The sequence below is a fragment of the Polyergus mexicanus genome, unplaced genomic scaffold (assembly GCF_030449975.1).
Source record: "Polyergus mexicanus isolate NDT 795.1 unplaced genomic scaffold, iyPolMexi1.0 SCAF_3, whole genome shotgun sequence".
NCBI classification, from domain to species: domain Eukaryota; kingdom Metazoa; phylum Arthropoda; class Insecta; order Hymenoptera; family Formicidae; genus Polyergus; species Polyergus mexicanus.
The window spans coordinates 11,392,684-11,409,070 of NW_027223323.1; the positions used below are offsets into that span (position 1 = coordinate 11,392,684).

A 16,387-nucleotide genomic window follows, 5' to 3' on the forward strand; every position below is an offset into this window, starting at 1 on the left:
TATGTAAGAGACGCAATCTCATTTGCAATTTTATTGATAAATTTGCGATAAAGTGTCGCGTAACTCCATCCATCGAGACGCTTTTATGGAAATTGTTGGTGCTTTGTCATGTAAGTTCTCGCAACGTCGTTGATGAAAATATTACGATGTTGTCGATCTAATTTCGTGGCATTCCATTCTTGCGTTACATACAAATAATACAGATTTATGTACATCAAATGTGTTATTATATTGATCGTAGAGAGTGTCAGAGAACACGAGCTGAAAAGATTCGATGATCCACGCCGATTTCCTTCAAGAAATTACAACACATCTTTCATATCTTAATATCCAATTTATTTCTCGCGTGATATGTCTTTCTAATTTCTTCTTCAATCTTCGCACATTACAGCGTGTTAATGAACATTTATATCAATTTTCACGAAAAACCTTTATAGCCGAAACTGTGATCTAAAATGGATTGGATGTTCACAAATCCATCCTTTTCTTGTTTATGTCCCGCATTATGATTTTGAAGAAACTTAACAAGTTCGCAGAGAAATAATAAATACCATTCAAGAATGGAGATTTAAACTATCTTTCAGATAGAAAAAAAGCTATTTTATTTTTCTCTCTTTCTCTTGCAAGACTAATATTATTATTAATTATTAGTAATTATTGATTAAATTTTCTTTTTCGGAAATTATTTTTAAATAAAAAGGACTTATTTAATAGTTATTTGTTCATTCTCTTAAGTTTAATATCGATTATAGTATTCGATAGAACCAAACGAAATATGAGAAATGTATGTAAGAGTGCCGAGAAGATTGAAGTCGCCGTAAAGTGAATTAACGGATTCTACAAGACACTCGTTTCGTGAGATTCAATATTCGATAATGGCTCGCAGTTTTGAATGGAATTGAGTACATATAGAAAATTGAGCCGACTAAAACTTAAACTGCTCTCTTACGGTTAGAAAAATAGCAGAGTTCTCGTTAAAATACCGAAGAGTAGGAACAAAAATAAGAGAGCGAGAAGAAGACAAGAAACTAAAGTATGCGGCTTAATTGTCGTTTTGAAGGAACGGTAATCCAGAAAAGAATTCTTAGCTCACACTCCATTATGTCATAAAATTCTTTTTTGTTTTCTCTGTAGAACTTTATAGTATATCAATTGACGCGGTAGCGTCGCAACATCAAATACATTAAATAATTAGATCTGACTGTTGAGAATCATTGCATTATGTCGAGGCGCTATCAATAGCTTATCCGGAACTTTTGCGTCAAGTAAACTTTCGATTAAAATACCTCAGGAACTAAAGCCGTAATCAAAAATATAACGGCGCTTTTGTATAATGTGGACACAAGCTTTCGATTGCGATCAGTTCAAATAAGATTGATATACACAGTCCTAAGATAATCGTATGTCAGAATTGTGACATTTTCATTCTTCTCTAGAACAAGATTCAGATTCACGTATGCTTGCATGCATACGCGCAAAGCGATTTTGTCCCTCAAAAAGCATTCATACCGCTCATATATGATTATTCTTTTGTGTATACTCTTTTATAAAACTATAATTTTATAAATTTATAATAAATGAGAGAGAGAGGGAGAGAGAGAGAGAGAGAGAATGGAAGGGAAGAAGGGAGGGAGAGAGAAGTGCAGGGAAAAAGAGAGAAAGGGAGAGACGGAGAGGGAGGGATGGAGGGAGGGAGGGGAGAGAGAGAGAGAGAGAGAGAGAGAGAGAGAGAGAGAGAGAGAGAGAGAGAAGGAGAGACAGAAAGAGAAAAAAGCGAGGGACAGAGAAGAAGAATGAGAGTGAAAAGGGGTAAGAGAGGGAGAAAGAGGTGGAGAAGAGAGGAGAGAAGAGGAGAGGAGGGGGACGGAAGAGAATGAAAGAGAGGGGACGAGGAGCGAAAAAGAGATTGATTGATTGATCTTTATTAGCTTTCTCAGTTATTTGTAATACAGATCTGGTTTACATTAATTATATATTCCTTTCACAATTGTTTTAACAGCTCAATTTTTTTACATCGTTTTATCTCTGCTGATAAGGCATTATATACTTTTACTCCTTCGTACAATATACTCTTTTTGTGCATTCGTAGTTCATAGCTCTACAAAATTGTATTGTAATGTCCTCAACTAACAGCGTTACATAATTAAAGATAGGGAGAAAGAGACAGATTGATTTGTCTGATATTTATTAGCTTTCTCAACTATTCGCAGTACAAATCAATCTCAGCAGTCAATCCAGTTTCCGACAATGTTATGCATGATTCATTATCTTCATATTTGATGCTATACCCTCTTCCTTTTGTAGTTTATATTTAATATCTTCCCAACCGGCTCTCTCTTTCTCCTCCTGTATCGTCCTCTTAAATGTCAGATATTCCGGATCAAGGGCCTCATACTCATCACTTTTTTTCAAGTTGTATGTTTGAATCTTAAACACGATTTACACATCTTTTCTTTGTCATCGTGCATTCAATCGCTTTATAATTTTCTACACATTTGTAGCATGTTTAATTTCGTGTATAATTCTTTCTATTAAAACATTTTTTAATAGCATTTAAAACATTTTTTAATAATTATGTGATTAAACACCAGACACTTTCTCCATCCTACATTCAATTTTTCTTTGCTCAATATTATTTTATGAGTTTTTTCATTTATTTCAATTATTACAGAACCTTCTTCTTTACCTCTATTTTCGGATTGACTTCTAATTATTTTCTTCACTATTCGCATATGCATTCCTTCATTCTTTGCATCAATCTTGTTCTACTTTTTGATTATTAAATCATCATCATTCAATTTTATTTCATCTTCGCCAATATTGACAGTTTTATCTTAAGTTTTATTGGCGGTGACTTAATAACTTTGAAATTTTCGCCCAGCTTGGCCTGTACCTATGTAACTTTTCATTTTTCCATTTCTTCTCCAGTCTCACAATCCAGAATCACTACTCCCTTGCTTTCTTTTTTTAGCTTCGTTACTCCCATAGCCATATTTTTGATGTCTATCTTTTCTTTTATCAAGTTTTTAGTAGTTTCACTCTCTTATTGCATTTTAGGTTTGACAATTATATATTTATTTTTTTTCTTTTCTTTAACTGCGTCATTATAACTTGTTTGTGCTCCTTCTGACGGTTCTGAAGCTCTCTATTATTCCTCCCAATTTTCCCACTTCTTATTTAATATTTTCCAATTCTTTTGGAACTATTTCCTTAATCATCATCTTGACTTCCTTTTTACATACCGTTTCATTTTGGTAATTATTTACTATAACGGACCCAGCTCCAATGATGTTGACCTTGACATATGTTGTCAAAGACATAATCCTGAATAACTTTTTCTTATAACCTAATCGGCAGTCTTTTATAATTTTTGAGATATTTAAAATTGAAATTAGATTCGAAACAAAAATTTGGTTTGAGTGATATAACGTAACTTGAATCAAATTTTAGTTTTATATCAGAAATAGGTTTGGGTTAAGTTATATCTTCCAAAAGTGAAGCCCCCCGTAGAAGGGGTGAGGGGGAGGCGGAACCCACTGTGTCCATGCATATATTTGACAATGCGAAGCGACGTTCAGTCCAGAATTGTTGTGTGGATGGGAAAGTGTATGGGTGAACGCAATGAGTTCCGCCCGTCCTACGGAAGGCCTCCACTTCCGGAAAATTTAACCTAACCCAAACTTATTTCTGAAAATTTGATTTGAGTTATACAACGTCTTGATGCGGATGGATCTCGCTTCTTGCGTGGAAATTACAAAGTCATATGAAAATTACGTTTTATTTCTCAAACTTTATTTATTAATAACTTTTTAATAAACAATGACCGCCGATTAAATTATAAGGAAAAGTTATCAGGATGATGTCCTTGGCAACATATGTCAAGGTCAATGTTGGAACTGGATCCGTTATAGTAAATAATTACCTTTTATTCTTTATTTCCTTCATTATTTTTATATATTTTATTTTTATATAAGCCAACCTATTTTTATATCGATATCTACTGATCCATTCGCGCCTGCTACTCTGTTTCCACTACTTGACGCCGTACTCTCCTGGATCTTCCTATCAATGTCAATGCTTTACTCATAGCTGCTTCTTTATCGCAATCGATAGTAAATTTCTCAAATGGGCCACAACACCAATTTGTGGTTTCTATTATATATTTTATACTTAATTATACATCCTGCATGGTAAAAAAGTTTGTCACAAGACTTTATGTTACAATCTGCTTTTTTATTGCCTTCCTACACGCCGAGCATCAATATTCGTCGTATTCATCGTCTATATCTATAATTACCGGTTAAAATCGTTAATATCAGCATAGGCGATCAGTCATGTTTGTGTCCACTTTCACACGTCAGCATTTTCGAGACTTGGATGTCCCATATAAAAAATGTAGATTTCACGCTCACAAATCAGCATATTTCCGATAGATAAATATTGACGGCTATGCAACCATTACTTCAATAACTTTTTATCACTCTCTCTCACTATTTACTACTTAAAAATTATCACTTTTATAGAGCGATGTTTAACACGTCCTTTCCATCGTCGAGAGAGGGGGAAGAGAGGGAAAGTGGGAGAGAGAGAGGGAGGGAGGGAGGAGAGAGGAAGGCAAGATGAAGAGGGAAAGAGAAGAAGGAGAGGAAAAGAGGGAGAGGAGAGAGAGAGGGGAAATGGGAGGGGAGGGAGAGAAGGAGGAGAGGGGGAAGAGAGAGAGAGAGAAGGAGAGAGCGCGGGAGAGATAACGAATATATGTATATATATATCCTATTACGCATTGACATACTGTCAAATATATAAACAAAGACTCACGTTGGTATGCAGCGTATATAGTGCTATTGTATTGTGTATCGAATGTCTCACCATATTGCCATTCATACTGTTAGAGCAAATAGGTAATAGTTCCTGTGTCATCATAGTATGTACCTTGTTATATGCAATCGCGAAAATTATTAAAAGATGTCTGAAACTATATCTCTATTACGATTAATACTTAACGATTCATAAGCTACTGCTATTTATCGAAGCAGATATTAATTTCGTGTGATTTATTAATATACTAATACACTAATATAAATTAAAAATAATTACAAAAAACAGTGATATCTCAACAAGAAAAATTTACAAAGGTAAAAAAAATACGTCAAGTACATATCTGAAATATAACTTATAAAAAGTTTTTCCTTACAAAATAAAAAACTCCTAAACGAGAAAAAATAAAAACTAAATAGGAAATCAATAGTTATAACTAAACAAGTTAGAAGCAATTCAATTGTGAGGATTTATAATTTGAAATAGTATTTGTCATAAAATCAATCTCGTATTTATAGAAATGTTACAGATAGATTCTCTCCATAAAATTAAAACATTTTATTTTTACTAACAAAAACCTGATTTTCAAAATAAGTTCAATACAAATTTAAAAAATATAAAAGAAATTTAATTTAAAAAACTTGGCGATGCTAAACTAAACATTATACTAGGAATTAATGTATTCTTTAATATATTCACATTGCAGCTATTATGATATAACTAAATTGAATATAATTCTAAATTAAATTTAAATCTAAATTAAATTTATTGTCTGTTCGTTTTAACATATACTTTAAAAGTTAAAAGCGCCAAATTTTTATAATTAAATTTTCTTTATATTTTTTTATTTGTATTAAACTTATTTTGAAAATCAGGTTTCTATTAATAAAAATAAAATATGTTTTAATTTTATGGGGAAAATCTGTCTGTAACATTTCTATAAATATGAGATTGATTTTATGATAAATAGTATTTCAAATTACAAATCTTCGCAACTGAATTGCTTCTAACTTGGCTAGTAAACTATTGATTTCATATTTAATTATTTTTTATTTATTAGTGGTTTCTTATTTTGTAGAGGAAAATTTTTTATAAGTTATATTTTAGGTATGTACTTACAAATTAGCGTATTTTGTTTACCTCTGTGAAGTTTTTTAGTGGGATTAGATATTATCAAGGAAGATATTTATCATTTTTAAAATTTTAGCTGAAGTTTTCATAGAAAAATATTATTTTGTAGTAATAAAATATAGCAAAATATAATTATAAATATAGTTTTGTAATGAAAGAAAAAGAGTCTGATCTTCTTAACTTTACGATATATAATCTTTGACTCTAATTCTGCTTATATAGAGACCGCTGTTTTCATAATAAATACTATATCCTTGGAAGAACATAATAATTAAGAAAATGATTAACGTTTAATGTGTGTGTGTGTATGTGTATTATCTTTCTTTTAAGATAAAATGAGAAAGTTTTTTCTTTCCATACCTTAATTTTCAATTCAGAATGTACATTTAAAAGTTTATTAAAAGTAAACTCGTCAAGAGAGAGATTAAATTTGTTAGACTTGTTATACTTACACTATAAAGATACAGATTGGTTTCATATCCTGATTTCTTCTCGGAATTAGTGCTGCCGACGATAGGATCGCCATCTCCGCCTGTGCCGCCTCCATCACCTAAAGACAAGAAAAAGAATGTAATTAATTATTCGCTGCTTTGTCTGAATGTGAAATGCTTGTTTTAAGACTTTCGAAGAAATTATACCAGCTATCGAGAAAAAATTTTAAAATTTTCATTAAAATGATATCAAGAATATTCTCAAGAAAATTAGCATTTTTCATAAAAAGCTTTTAAAGAGAATAAAGTTCCAATTACCTATTTTTCGTTAATTAGTTTATTTTCTTACTTCCATTTCATACAATCTTATTCATTATGTTTTGCGACTAATTTAGATGCAAAATTGTTGATAAATATATTTTCGTAATAATCTATATATAGGGAAAAGAAGAGGAAAACCGAGTAGGCGAGTCAAACTGGGTACCACTATTTCTTCGTGATAAGTACTACTATCTAATACTTTGGTTAACTTGTGTTATTAGTTGTTGATTGATGCCATTATTATTTTGAGATGAACCGTGCCCACGTATACGTGATATTTCTTTTTAGAGAGAAGTTCAAAATTTTCGGGTCCAGAAATATCGATATCGGGGCAACAATTGAGTTATGGACTTTTTCTACACAGAGCTTCGGTAAATGCAGCATTGCATTCTGCACATATTAGAGAATATATGGTTTGTCTAAAAAGTAATGAGACTACTGTACAATTTTTTATTAACAACTAAACTCTATATTATTATGATCCCCTTCAAAGTAATTTCCTTTAAAAGCTACATACCGCCGGAGATGTTGCTCCCACTTCCGGTAGCATTGTTGGAAGTCTTTAATTGAAAGTGCTTTCAGCTATTAGGTCACGACTGATTTAAATGTTGTTCACAGTTCCGAAATGATGACCTTTGAGTTTCATTTTTGGAAAAAGGAAAAAGTCACACGAACTCAGATCAGACGAGTATGGGGGTTGCGAAACCATGCGGCATTACGATAACGCTCCCAGTCACACTGCCATCTCACACTGACCAAATTTTTGACAAAAAAGGTTCCATTGGTTTCGCAACCCCCATACTCGCCTAATCTGAGTCCGTGTGACTTTTTCCTTTTCCCGAAAATCAAACTCAACCTCAAAGGTCATCATTTCGGAACTGTGAACAACATTCAAATGGTCGTAACCGAGCAGCTGAAAGCACTTTCAGTTAAAGACTTCCAACAATGCTACTGGGAATGGGAGCAACGTCTCCAACGGTGTGTGGTTTCTCAAGGAAACTACTTTGAAGGGGATCATAGTAATATAGAGTTCAGTTGTTATTAAAAGATTGTACAGCACCAGTCTCATTACTTTTGAAACAGACCGTGTATATCGCATTAGTTTTGATCGTCACTTTGTATGCCGAAATATATAGTCACCGTATTTGTTATTTTCTTCGTGTTGGGGCAAAACCGGGTATTTACACACCTCATGTAATGAAAAGAGAAAAATTAATCCTGACTTTGTCTTCCTACAAAAAGCAGTTAGAAACGAAAACTACCACTCAGAAAAAAACCACTAAAACAAAAGCTTTTTGAAACCTCTAAAGTTAAAAAATTGAATGTGAAAATCCTGCAGCAATGTAGAACAAGAAAATATCTTTATTTGCGATTTTTGTCAATAGAATACATCTTTGTATTATATTTTGATTAAAATAAATCTAAATTTTATAATTGTACATGTTTTCAAATGGATACTCGGTTTTAGCTTAGCGATAGAACCTAATTTGACTTCTCCAGAAAATCTTGTTATCCTCGAAAACCAAATATTTTTTTCAGCAACCGGTTTCATTTTCTCATAGTTTAAGATTCACTAAAGACTACTAACAGTCAGCAAAATTTTTTTTACTCTTTGATTTTTTATAGAAAGACAAATCTAAAAAAGTACCCGATTTTACCAAGGTCAAATGGGTGTTATCGTTTGATGCATTTGTTGAAACCGTACAATTTTGTATGTAACATTTTCTTCTCAAATGCCTCGTTTTCGAGATATTTTAGGATCCCGGTATTTTTACGTACCCTGTATAAAAAAAATAGTAAATATGCATATTAGGTCACACCGCGCCGATGATTTTGACCTTGACATATGTTGTCAAGGACATGGCCCTGAATAACTTTTCTTTATAATTTAATCAGCGGTCTCTTATAATTTCTGAGATATTTAAAGTTAAAATTTGGGTAATTATATAGAGATAGGGAGACACCCCCGATTTCTATAATTTTGTAAATTATTAAATAAATAGAGAGGAGTGTTCTGAGTAATCTTCCGCAAGAATCAAGTAGCGGACGGCATTGGTTTAGAAGATATAACAAATTCAAGTTTGATAATTTTAATGCTATTCTTTATGTATTACAAGAAGAAATAGGTTTGGGTTAAGTTATATCTTCTGGAAGTGGAGTCCTCCCGTAGGAAGGGCGGAACTGCATTTACGCATACACTTTCCTATCCACACAACAATTGTAGGATAGACTTCGCTTCGCATTGTAAAATATACGTGGACACAATGGGTGCCACCCTCCCTCCCTCTACGGGGGGGGTTCCACTTTAAAAACTTATACAACATTTCTTGTGCAAAATTGTCCACTCTTTAATTTTCTATTCTTGTTTTTTTTTTTGTAAAATCGATATTTAACGAGATATTTGCAGAAAAACGAAATTTGAGCCCTATTTATTTAATTATTTTTCTTAGAGGCCACTATACAATGGTAAACTTTTTTTCCCCTTCAATCTTATGCAAAAACGAAGATCTGTGCCAAAATTCAGCTGGCTAAAATTTTTCCAAGGTCAAACTCTAAAGTGATTGTGCTATAATGCAAAACGAGAGCGGAACCATTCGCGAGCGTAACAAAAACTGCAGAACGCTTGTGATTGGCTTTGCTCTTGTTCTGCGTTACACTATTCCGCTGCATGGGTTCGCACTTTTAGGCCGGTATTCATAGTCAGTTCTTATTTCAAGACCGTCTTAAGTAATGTCTTAAGATACTAATATGGCTCTGTGATTGGTTTAGGACATCTTAAGATTGTGCTTAAGACGGTCTTAAATATAAGAACTGACTATGAATACCAGCCTTAATGATTGGACAGCCTAGCCTGTAACTACGAGCGCTACTGTAAACGAGCACCGCTATTGCAATGCGGCAAAAACGAGAAACGTACGTTTGTCCGGAGACGGCCAAAGAGACCAACACATTTCTTAATCGTAAATTTTCTGTTCTGGACTTTGCATCGTAAATCTTACAGAGGTAAAGGAGTGAACATTAGGGTCAGCTAGTCGGCGCGGGGGTGAAGCACTGGTGGGGAGAGGGATTCGGTCGTCGGCCATGTTTTTATGGGCCACTCGTACTGCTATCTACTGGACAATGCCAGCATTATTTGAGTCATAATTTCAGATCTATAAATAAAGAATACAATTCACAACGAATATTGTAAAAGTGGTGCATTGTATAGCGAGTGGATGCAACAATAGATCATCGAGAAAATCGGAGAACCAGGAAGAAATAGAAAAGATACAAAAAATATCATTTTTACGTATGTATATAAAGACATAATATATCAATATTAAATTTTTTTGAAATCATATTTTGATCATAAATACGATACCTCACTTTTTTATTAAACAATATTTTAAGATATTTTAAGATTCTAAATTAAAATGAAATATAATCTAGAGAAAATGTATGTTCTAGTTTTCCCAAAAATGAAATAAAAAGAAAAGCGTGGTGCACAGCTATGAATATAACAGAAATTTATATAACACAAAATTCGACATTATGTTCCTTGCATTTCCAAAAGGAAAATTTCTATTTTTTGAAACACGCATATGCTTAAAGAAGATACAATTCCTTTTGTAAGACTTTTAAAAATTAGATCAACTAATTATTAAATGTGAAGAAAATGTATTACAAAAACGTTGCATGTTAATATTTTTAGTTAGCTGAACCAACATCAGCATTGTGCAAAAAACAATGCACCAGAAAATTAGAGACATATGATGATAGTAAACCACTTAAGGAAAGTAAAGGTTCTATGACATCTGTACTTATGGATGTTGATCATATAACAACAGAACAGGACATTGAAGTTACACAGGTAAACATACAGGAAAATTAAATAGGAACGTTTAGGAAAAATGTCTTCCTTAATTTAGAATATAGAAGAAAATATCAGAAGAAAAATTAAAGCTAGTTTTAGAGACAGTAATTATCATGATAGGAATTATTTTTTCCTAAGATAATTTTATTTTGCTAACTTAGCTTGCTTGTAAGAAAAATGGCTTTTAAAGCTTTAATGTATTATTTACAGTCAAAATTACCTAAACATGACAAAATAGTTACCAAAAATATAGAAAAAAAGGTATCCAACATGTAAGTATTTTCTGGATATGACATGCAATATAAAAAAATATTTTTTGTCATATGCGTTATACAATACAATAAATTTTTCTTTCTACCTTTTGTAGCACAATCATCTATCAAAGTTTGTAAAGGTACTGTAGTATCTCCTCGCAGGATTCATAATTCATTGGAAAAGGTGAAATTAAGAGAAAACTTATATAAACAGAACAAAGAAAGTTCTAAAACAGAGAACAAGACGTATGGAAAAAATATGACAAGAGTATTTAAAAGACAAAAATTTTCTGCAAGAAGAACAATTTTATAATTTAAAAGGTATTGCAGCAGAAAATGTAAATTTACTTAAACGAATAATTTATAAATCAAAAGAAATGTCACTCATTCGCAAATTTTCACCTGCATTACGAACTATATATAAGAATCGATAGATGGCATTACAAGTAGCCCATAAAAACATGGCCGACGACCTAATCCCCTTCTCCACCAGTGCTTCACCCCCGCAGCCCTATGTTAACTCTTTTACCTCTGTGGTAAATCTTCATTTATTAGGCTATATATAAAATGAAAATAAAGATACTTTTCTTATATAAATCAAACTCAAGCTATCGACTAAACCTGGTAAAAACTCGATCCATTCAGCGGTTATTACAATCTAATAATCTCAAGCACTCTCAACTAGTCGATTCGCGTGAAGATACACGAGGTAGCTCGCTGTTGCTACGCGCAATCTTTGGCTTCGCGTGACTTAGCGCGAGACACTTCACACTGTTAGAAATACTCTAGTAAGGAATCGAACAACAGGTCAAGAGGCTGCGGATTGATCGCCGCCATTCGAGAGATACTTCCGGGCTTCGAAAAGTGCGCGCCATGCTTTTGACAGCTTTGACAGTTGCGCTCTCAGTGAGCTGCTTGAGTGAATGCAGTTAATGTAAATAAAATTTATAAAATAAATTCGTAAAAGTAAGTATTATTATGAAAAAAGGGATTAATGTTGACCTCGTAACATTTTATAATTTGCAAAATGGTTATTTAAAGTAAAAATCATATAAAAATGTCACTTTTGCATTAGAACACATCGCGGTTAAAATATCGCGCGGCGGTTGCTTCTGACCCTCAAATGGCGGCGTATCCAGCGCATTGTCCGATCCCTTACTAGAGTATCTCTACACACCGTGTCTCTTGATACGGTACTGAATAGCGCTCTCGTCACTTTGCCCATCTATACGCAGACCGTGGTTATCCTCTCGCTGGATGGAGTATAGAATAGCGAACGACGAAGTTCCATGTTTGGCGTTAAACGATTCATATTTATGTTTTTTAATTTTATACTTAAAATTATCAATGTTTAAAAAAAATTATATTTTATACAAAGATTGTGTTCTTCTTTTATGTATGATTTCGCTGATATTATTTAACTATATTGTATTGTTCTACATTCGCTTTTTTTCTGCGTATTTCATATGCAAAAGAAACATAAATTGTCGAGAATTTAACAATATTACGCTTTAAAAGGTCTAACTTGCAATATAGTATCCCGCGATACAAATGGCACTAGTGCAACCTGACACATCGTTAATCGATCTGACAGAATTTTTATCAACGCCAATTCAGAACCAGTTTCGTGAGGAAGAGCTCTAGCCTCTCGGCCTATTTGTCTCAGCGAATCTCGACTCTGTTTTGGTATTCTATATATGTATATGAGAGAGGAAGAGAGAGAGAGAGAGAGAGAGAGAGGAAGAGAGAGAGAGAGAGAGAGAGAGAGAGAGAGGAGGAGGAGGAGGAGCAGGAAGGGGGATAGAGAGAAGATGTTCATTTTCTAATAGAAAGATATTTCTTATTTAATTCGCGCGCGCAACCAAACCGCAATACTCGAATATAGAATTTGTTGTAAGTTCTGTGATTATTTAATTATTTCTCAAAGCTAATGCTTTTTTTTAATGTACAATAGATACATATTTAAGTTATGAATCATAAAAATAAAGAACTTGTTACGAAATACATTTCAATAAATTCAAGAAATAAATTTAAGTAAGAGAGATATGCTTTTTTCAGGACTAAGATAAAATTATCAAAATATTTACTGTTAAATATATATATATATATATATATATATATATATATATATATATATATATATATATATCTGTTTTATGTAATACATGTATTATACATTATATTTTACACACATTAATTTTTATATATAATTTTTAATATACATGTATACATATATACATGTATACATATATACATGTATACATATATACATGTATACATATGACATAACAGAGCCCCGTATCAACAGTTTTTTGAAGAAACAACGCATTTTCGTGAAAAATGTTTTATGCAAAAGTTGTAGAGCTCTAAGTGGCGCATTATATAATAATATTAGTATGACCTTGAATAGCATCGTCAAAGTCATATAAAAGTCACTTTAAATTTTTTAAATGGAACCACTTATTTTTCATTACATATTCTTGTAGCTTATCTCAAAATCTTTCCAAAACACTATAACAAAGTATTTTTTCATTAAGTACTTTTTGAGTTATTTCATATTTTAATCTGACATATTTTGATATAAAAAATTAAATATCTCGTAAAATATTTAGTTTTCGATAATCTTACTGTAATACTTTTATGTACAGAATAATGAGACAAATCAATTAGTATAAAAAAATAATTGTTTTTAAGAAAAGTATTTACAATGTATTTTTTTTTAATTATTTGTACAAGCATGAAACACTTTTTACAAAAATGCGTTGTTTCCTCAAAAAACTGCTGATACGGGCGCTCTGTTACACCCTGTATATATATATATATGTATATTAAAAATATATGTCTATATTACACAAAAGAGAAAAAGAAATATAAAGAATGTTTTTTTTTCTTCAATAATATTATAAATACTTCTTTAAAGTTATGAATTTTTATAAAATTTAACGTGTAATATTTTTAAACGAGCAATTTCTCATTCGTTAATGCGGGAAGAATGATAATGAAGAAAAAGAACGGGCGAAGAATAAGAGAATGGCGAAGCGGATTACACGTTCTTATATCATAGACATAGACAAACAGGCGGGCATGCTTGACAGTCGTGAGAGAAGGCTCTTCTTATCCTTGTCTACTTAAGAAGCTTCAGCGTGACATATCAGAGCTGCGAATTTCCCTCGTAATCTATTTCCGTGGCGGGCGCGGATAACGCTGCTAGTAAAATGTGTTACGCGACAAACATTACGCGATTTACAACGATAAATAAAACATACCTCTTGGTCGACGTATTTATAGTCAGCGGTTTTTCCGATATACAGATCGTTCCGTGAATTAAATAGTACTTTTGCAGAATATATCCAATATTTTTTATAATTATACCACATATGTGACGTCGCAAAAATATATATCCAGAAATATTTATAGTGCAGGCATGTCTAATGGCGGCAAAATTGAGTTATTGCTTAGCTTGATTATATGGTAATCTTATCAATTATCTACATACATATATAGGGTGTCTGGTAAAGATTGTGCCAATGCTTATGAGCGAGTAGAGCACAGTAAACTGAACAGAAAAGTCCTTTACCATTTTGCAATTTTTGTAATAATTATTCAGAAATTAATTTAAAAAAATCGACCAATTCGTATAACTATAAGCACGCGGCGAAAAAGAATGGCCCAGAGACATCTCCAAAATTTGCGGTCGCTAGGCGGGCAAGTAAGTTTTGGGAGGAGCGCTCTACAAATGACAATGGTTACGTACGAGCGGTACATAACGATGGATTCTCGCGTCCTAGCAACTACACATCAATGTCTTGCCCCTTTTTACTGCGCGATTATACTCACACGAATTGGTCAGTCTGTTTCAATTAATTTCTCAATAATTATTATGAAAATGGCAAAATGGTAAAGGACTTTTCTGTTCAGTTTCCCGAGTAGAAGTATACCCAATGTACCATAAGGCCCTGATAAGCTTTTCTTCGGGTCTACTTTAGTAGGGTTGGCCCGAATAGGGCATGAACAGAACCAAATAAATTTTTTTTTAATTATTAGCTAGCGAAGTCATTTAGTCGGGATTTAATAAGGACTCTCTCAGGAATGCCTTAATGTGAATATAGAACTTCATTGAAGTATTTCAAGTATTATCTCGCATTCTTTTAAAAAAGATTTTGTTTTACCATTGAAAAGAGATATTCAAGACTCTGTAATATTTAATAATGTGAAGGATTGGAACAATGCGTGCCAAAAATGTAACACGATATAGAGTAATACCTTTTAATACTTTGTTTATGTTTGTTCCGTTTTATTACATTTATGAAATATATTATATTAGTAGATTATATAAATATATATAAACTTTATCAAAATTACTTGTATTACATTCTCTTGCGTTATATAATTAATAAACTTATATCTCATAATACCCGATAAGAATCTCGATTAAATAAATTAGATTCCCAATAAGATCCTCAGATCAGTTCCCGATAGGGGCATTGCGTTACCAAACATTCAGGTACTGATCGGATGTACTCATCAGGACCCAATCACTAATTAAGGCTTGCCTGAAGAGTTCCTAATCGGAGCCATATTATTATTTCCACCTGGGTTACTGTGCTTTACTCACTTACGAACGTTAGCACAATTTTTATTAGACACTCTGTATATCGAAGATGTATTTTCTTACCCTATAAGTATGAATGGAATTCAAATCTTCTAAAAATAAAACACAGCGATGATTTTTTGCTGATAGAATCGGATTATATAGATAGAACTGTACCAAATTTTTTAATTATTTCTGATACAAAAAATTCAATACATAATTTTCTTTTTTATTTGCCAATTTTCCTACTTAATTATTTAACACATATTTTTTAAATAAATATTATTAACGGAGAAATAAGTAAAAAGACGATGTATATGTAAGTATCATTAACATCTATCGAACAAGTGCTCGTTATTTTTTAATGATGTTATAACGAATAAATTTTATTATTAGAAAAGCATTATTCTCCATATATGATCTGAGTTATCATGCACGATTTTCGCTAGTTTTATCGGTGATATAACGTAACAGAAGAACGCTACAAATACAACAACGACGCGAAGTAGGTCGGTTTCTTGACGTGTGATGCAATGCCTTTCCCGTGTAGAGAAAAGCAGATATAATAGACGCATAGCAAAGAAAGATAGGTAATACAGGGGGTAGGACGTATTCGAGGGAAAAAGTGTGTCATGATTATTATTGGATACTTCTTGATTGTCATCTACCATTCGCGTTACCGTTGATCCCCCTATCTTGATACTATGTGGATCGCGGATTTCCCGTCATTTTTTCCCGTATCTAACTTTATAACATTCTGTCGGAGAAACCACATATTTCGTCCGCAAATTTCGTGCAAGTAACGATTCCTAAGATGATCGCATTGATAGCAGCAACTGTCGGACCGTGATCCAGCGATCTCGATCGAAATCCGTTCCCGTGAGAGCGACGTGACTGAAAAGGAGGAGCGCGTGGAATGCGGGAAATCGTTTTTATGTTTCGTTTCTTTATAAAACCGTGGACGAGTACTAAAAAAGAATTAAGTAGTCCA

At 32.6% G+C, this 16,387-nt stretch overlaps 1 protein-coding gene across 10 annotated transcripts in view; it reads right to left on the bottom strand.

Moving 5' to 3' along the window:
- The window catches only part of Kcc (solute carrier family 12 member kcc), a 134,612-nt gene that overhangs the window by 20,000 nt on the left and 98,225 nt on the right, over positions 1-16,387 (bottom strand). For all 10 annotated transcript variants that reach the window (XR_011446699.1, XM_070293200.1, XM_070293199.1 and 7 more), the window contains one exon: positions 6,399-6,496. Coding sequence is in view for 8 of the 10 variants with exons in the window: in XM_070293200.1 (XP_070149301.1) it covers positions 6,399-6,496 (98 nt within the window). In the remaining 2 variants the exon portion in view is untranslated. The remainder of the gene's footprint in view (positions 1-6,398; positions 6,497-16,387) is intronic.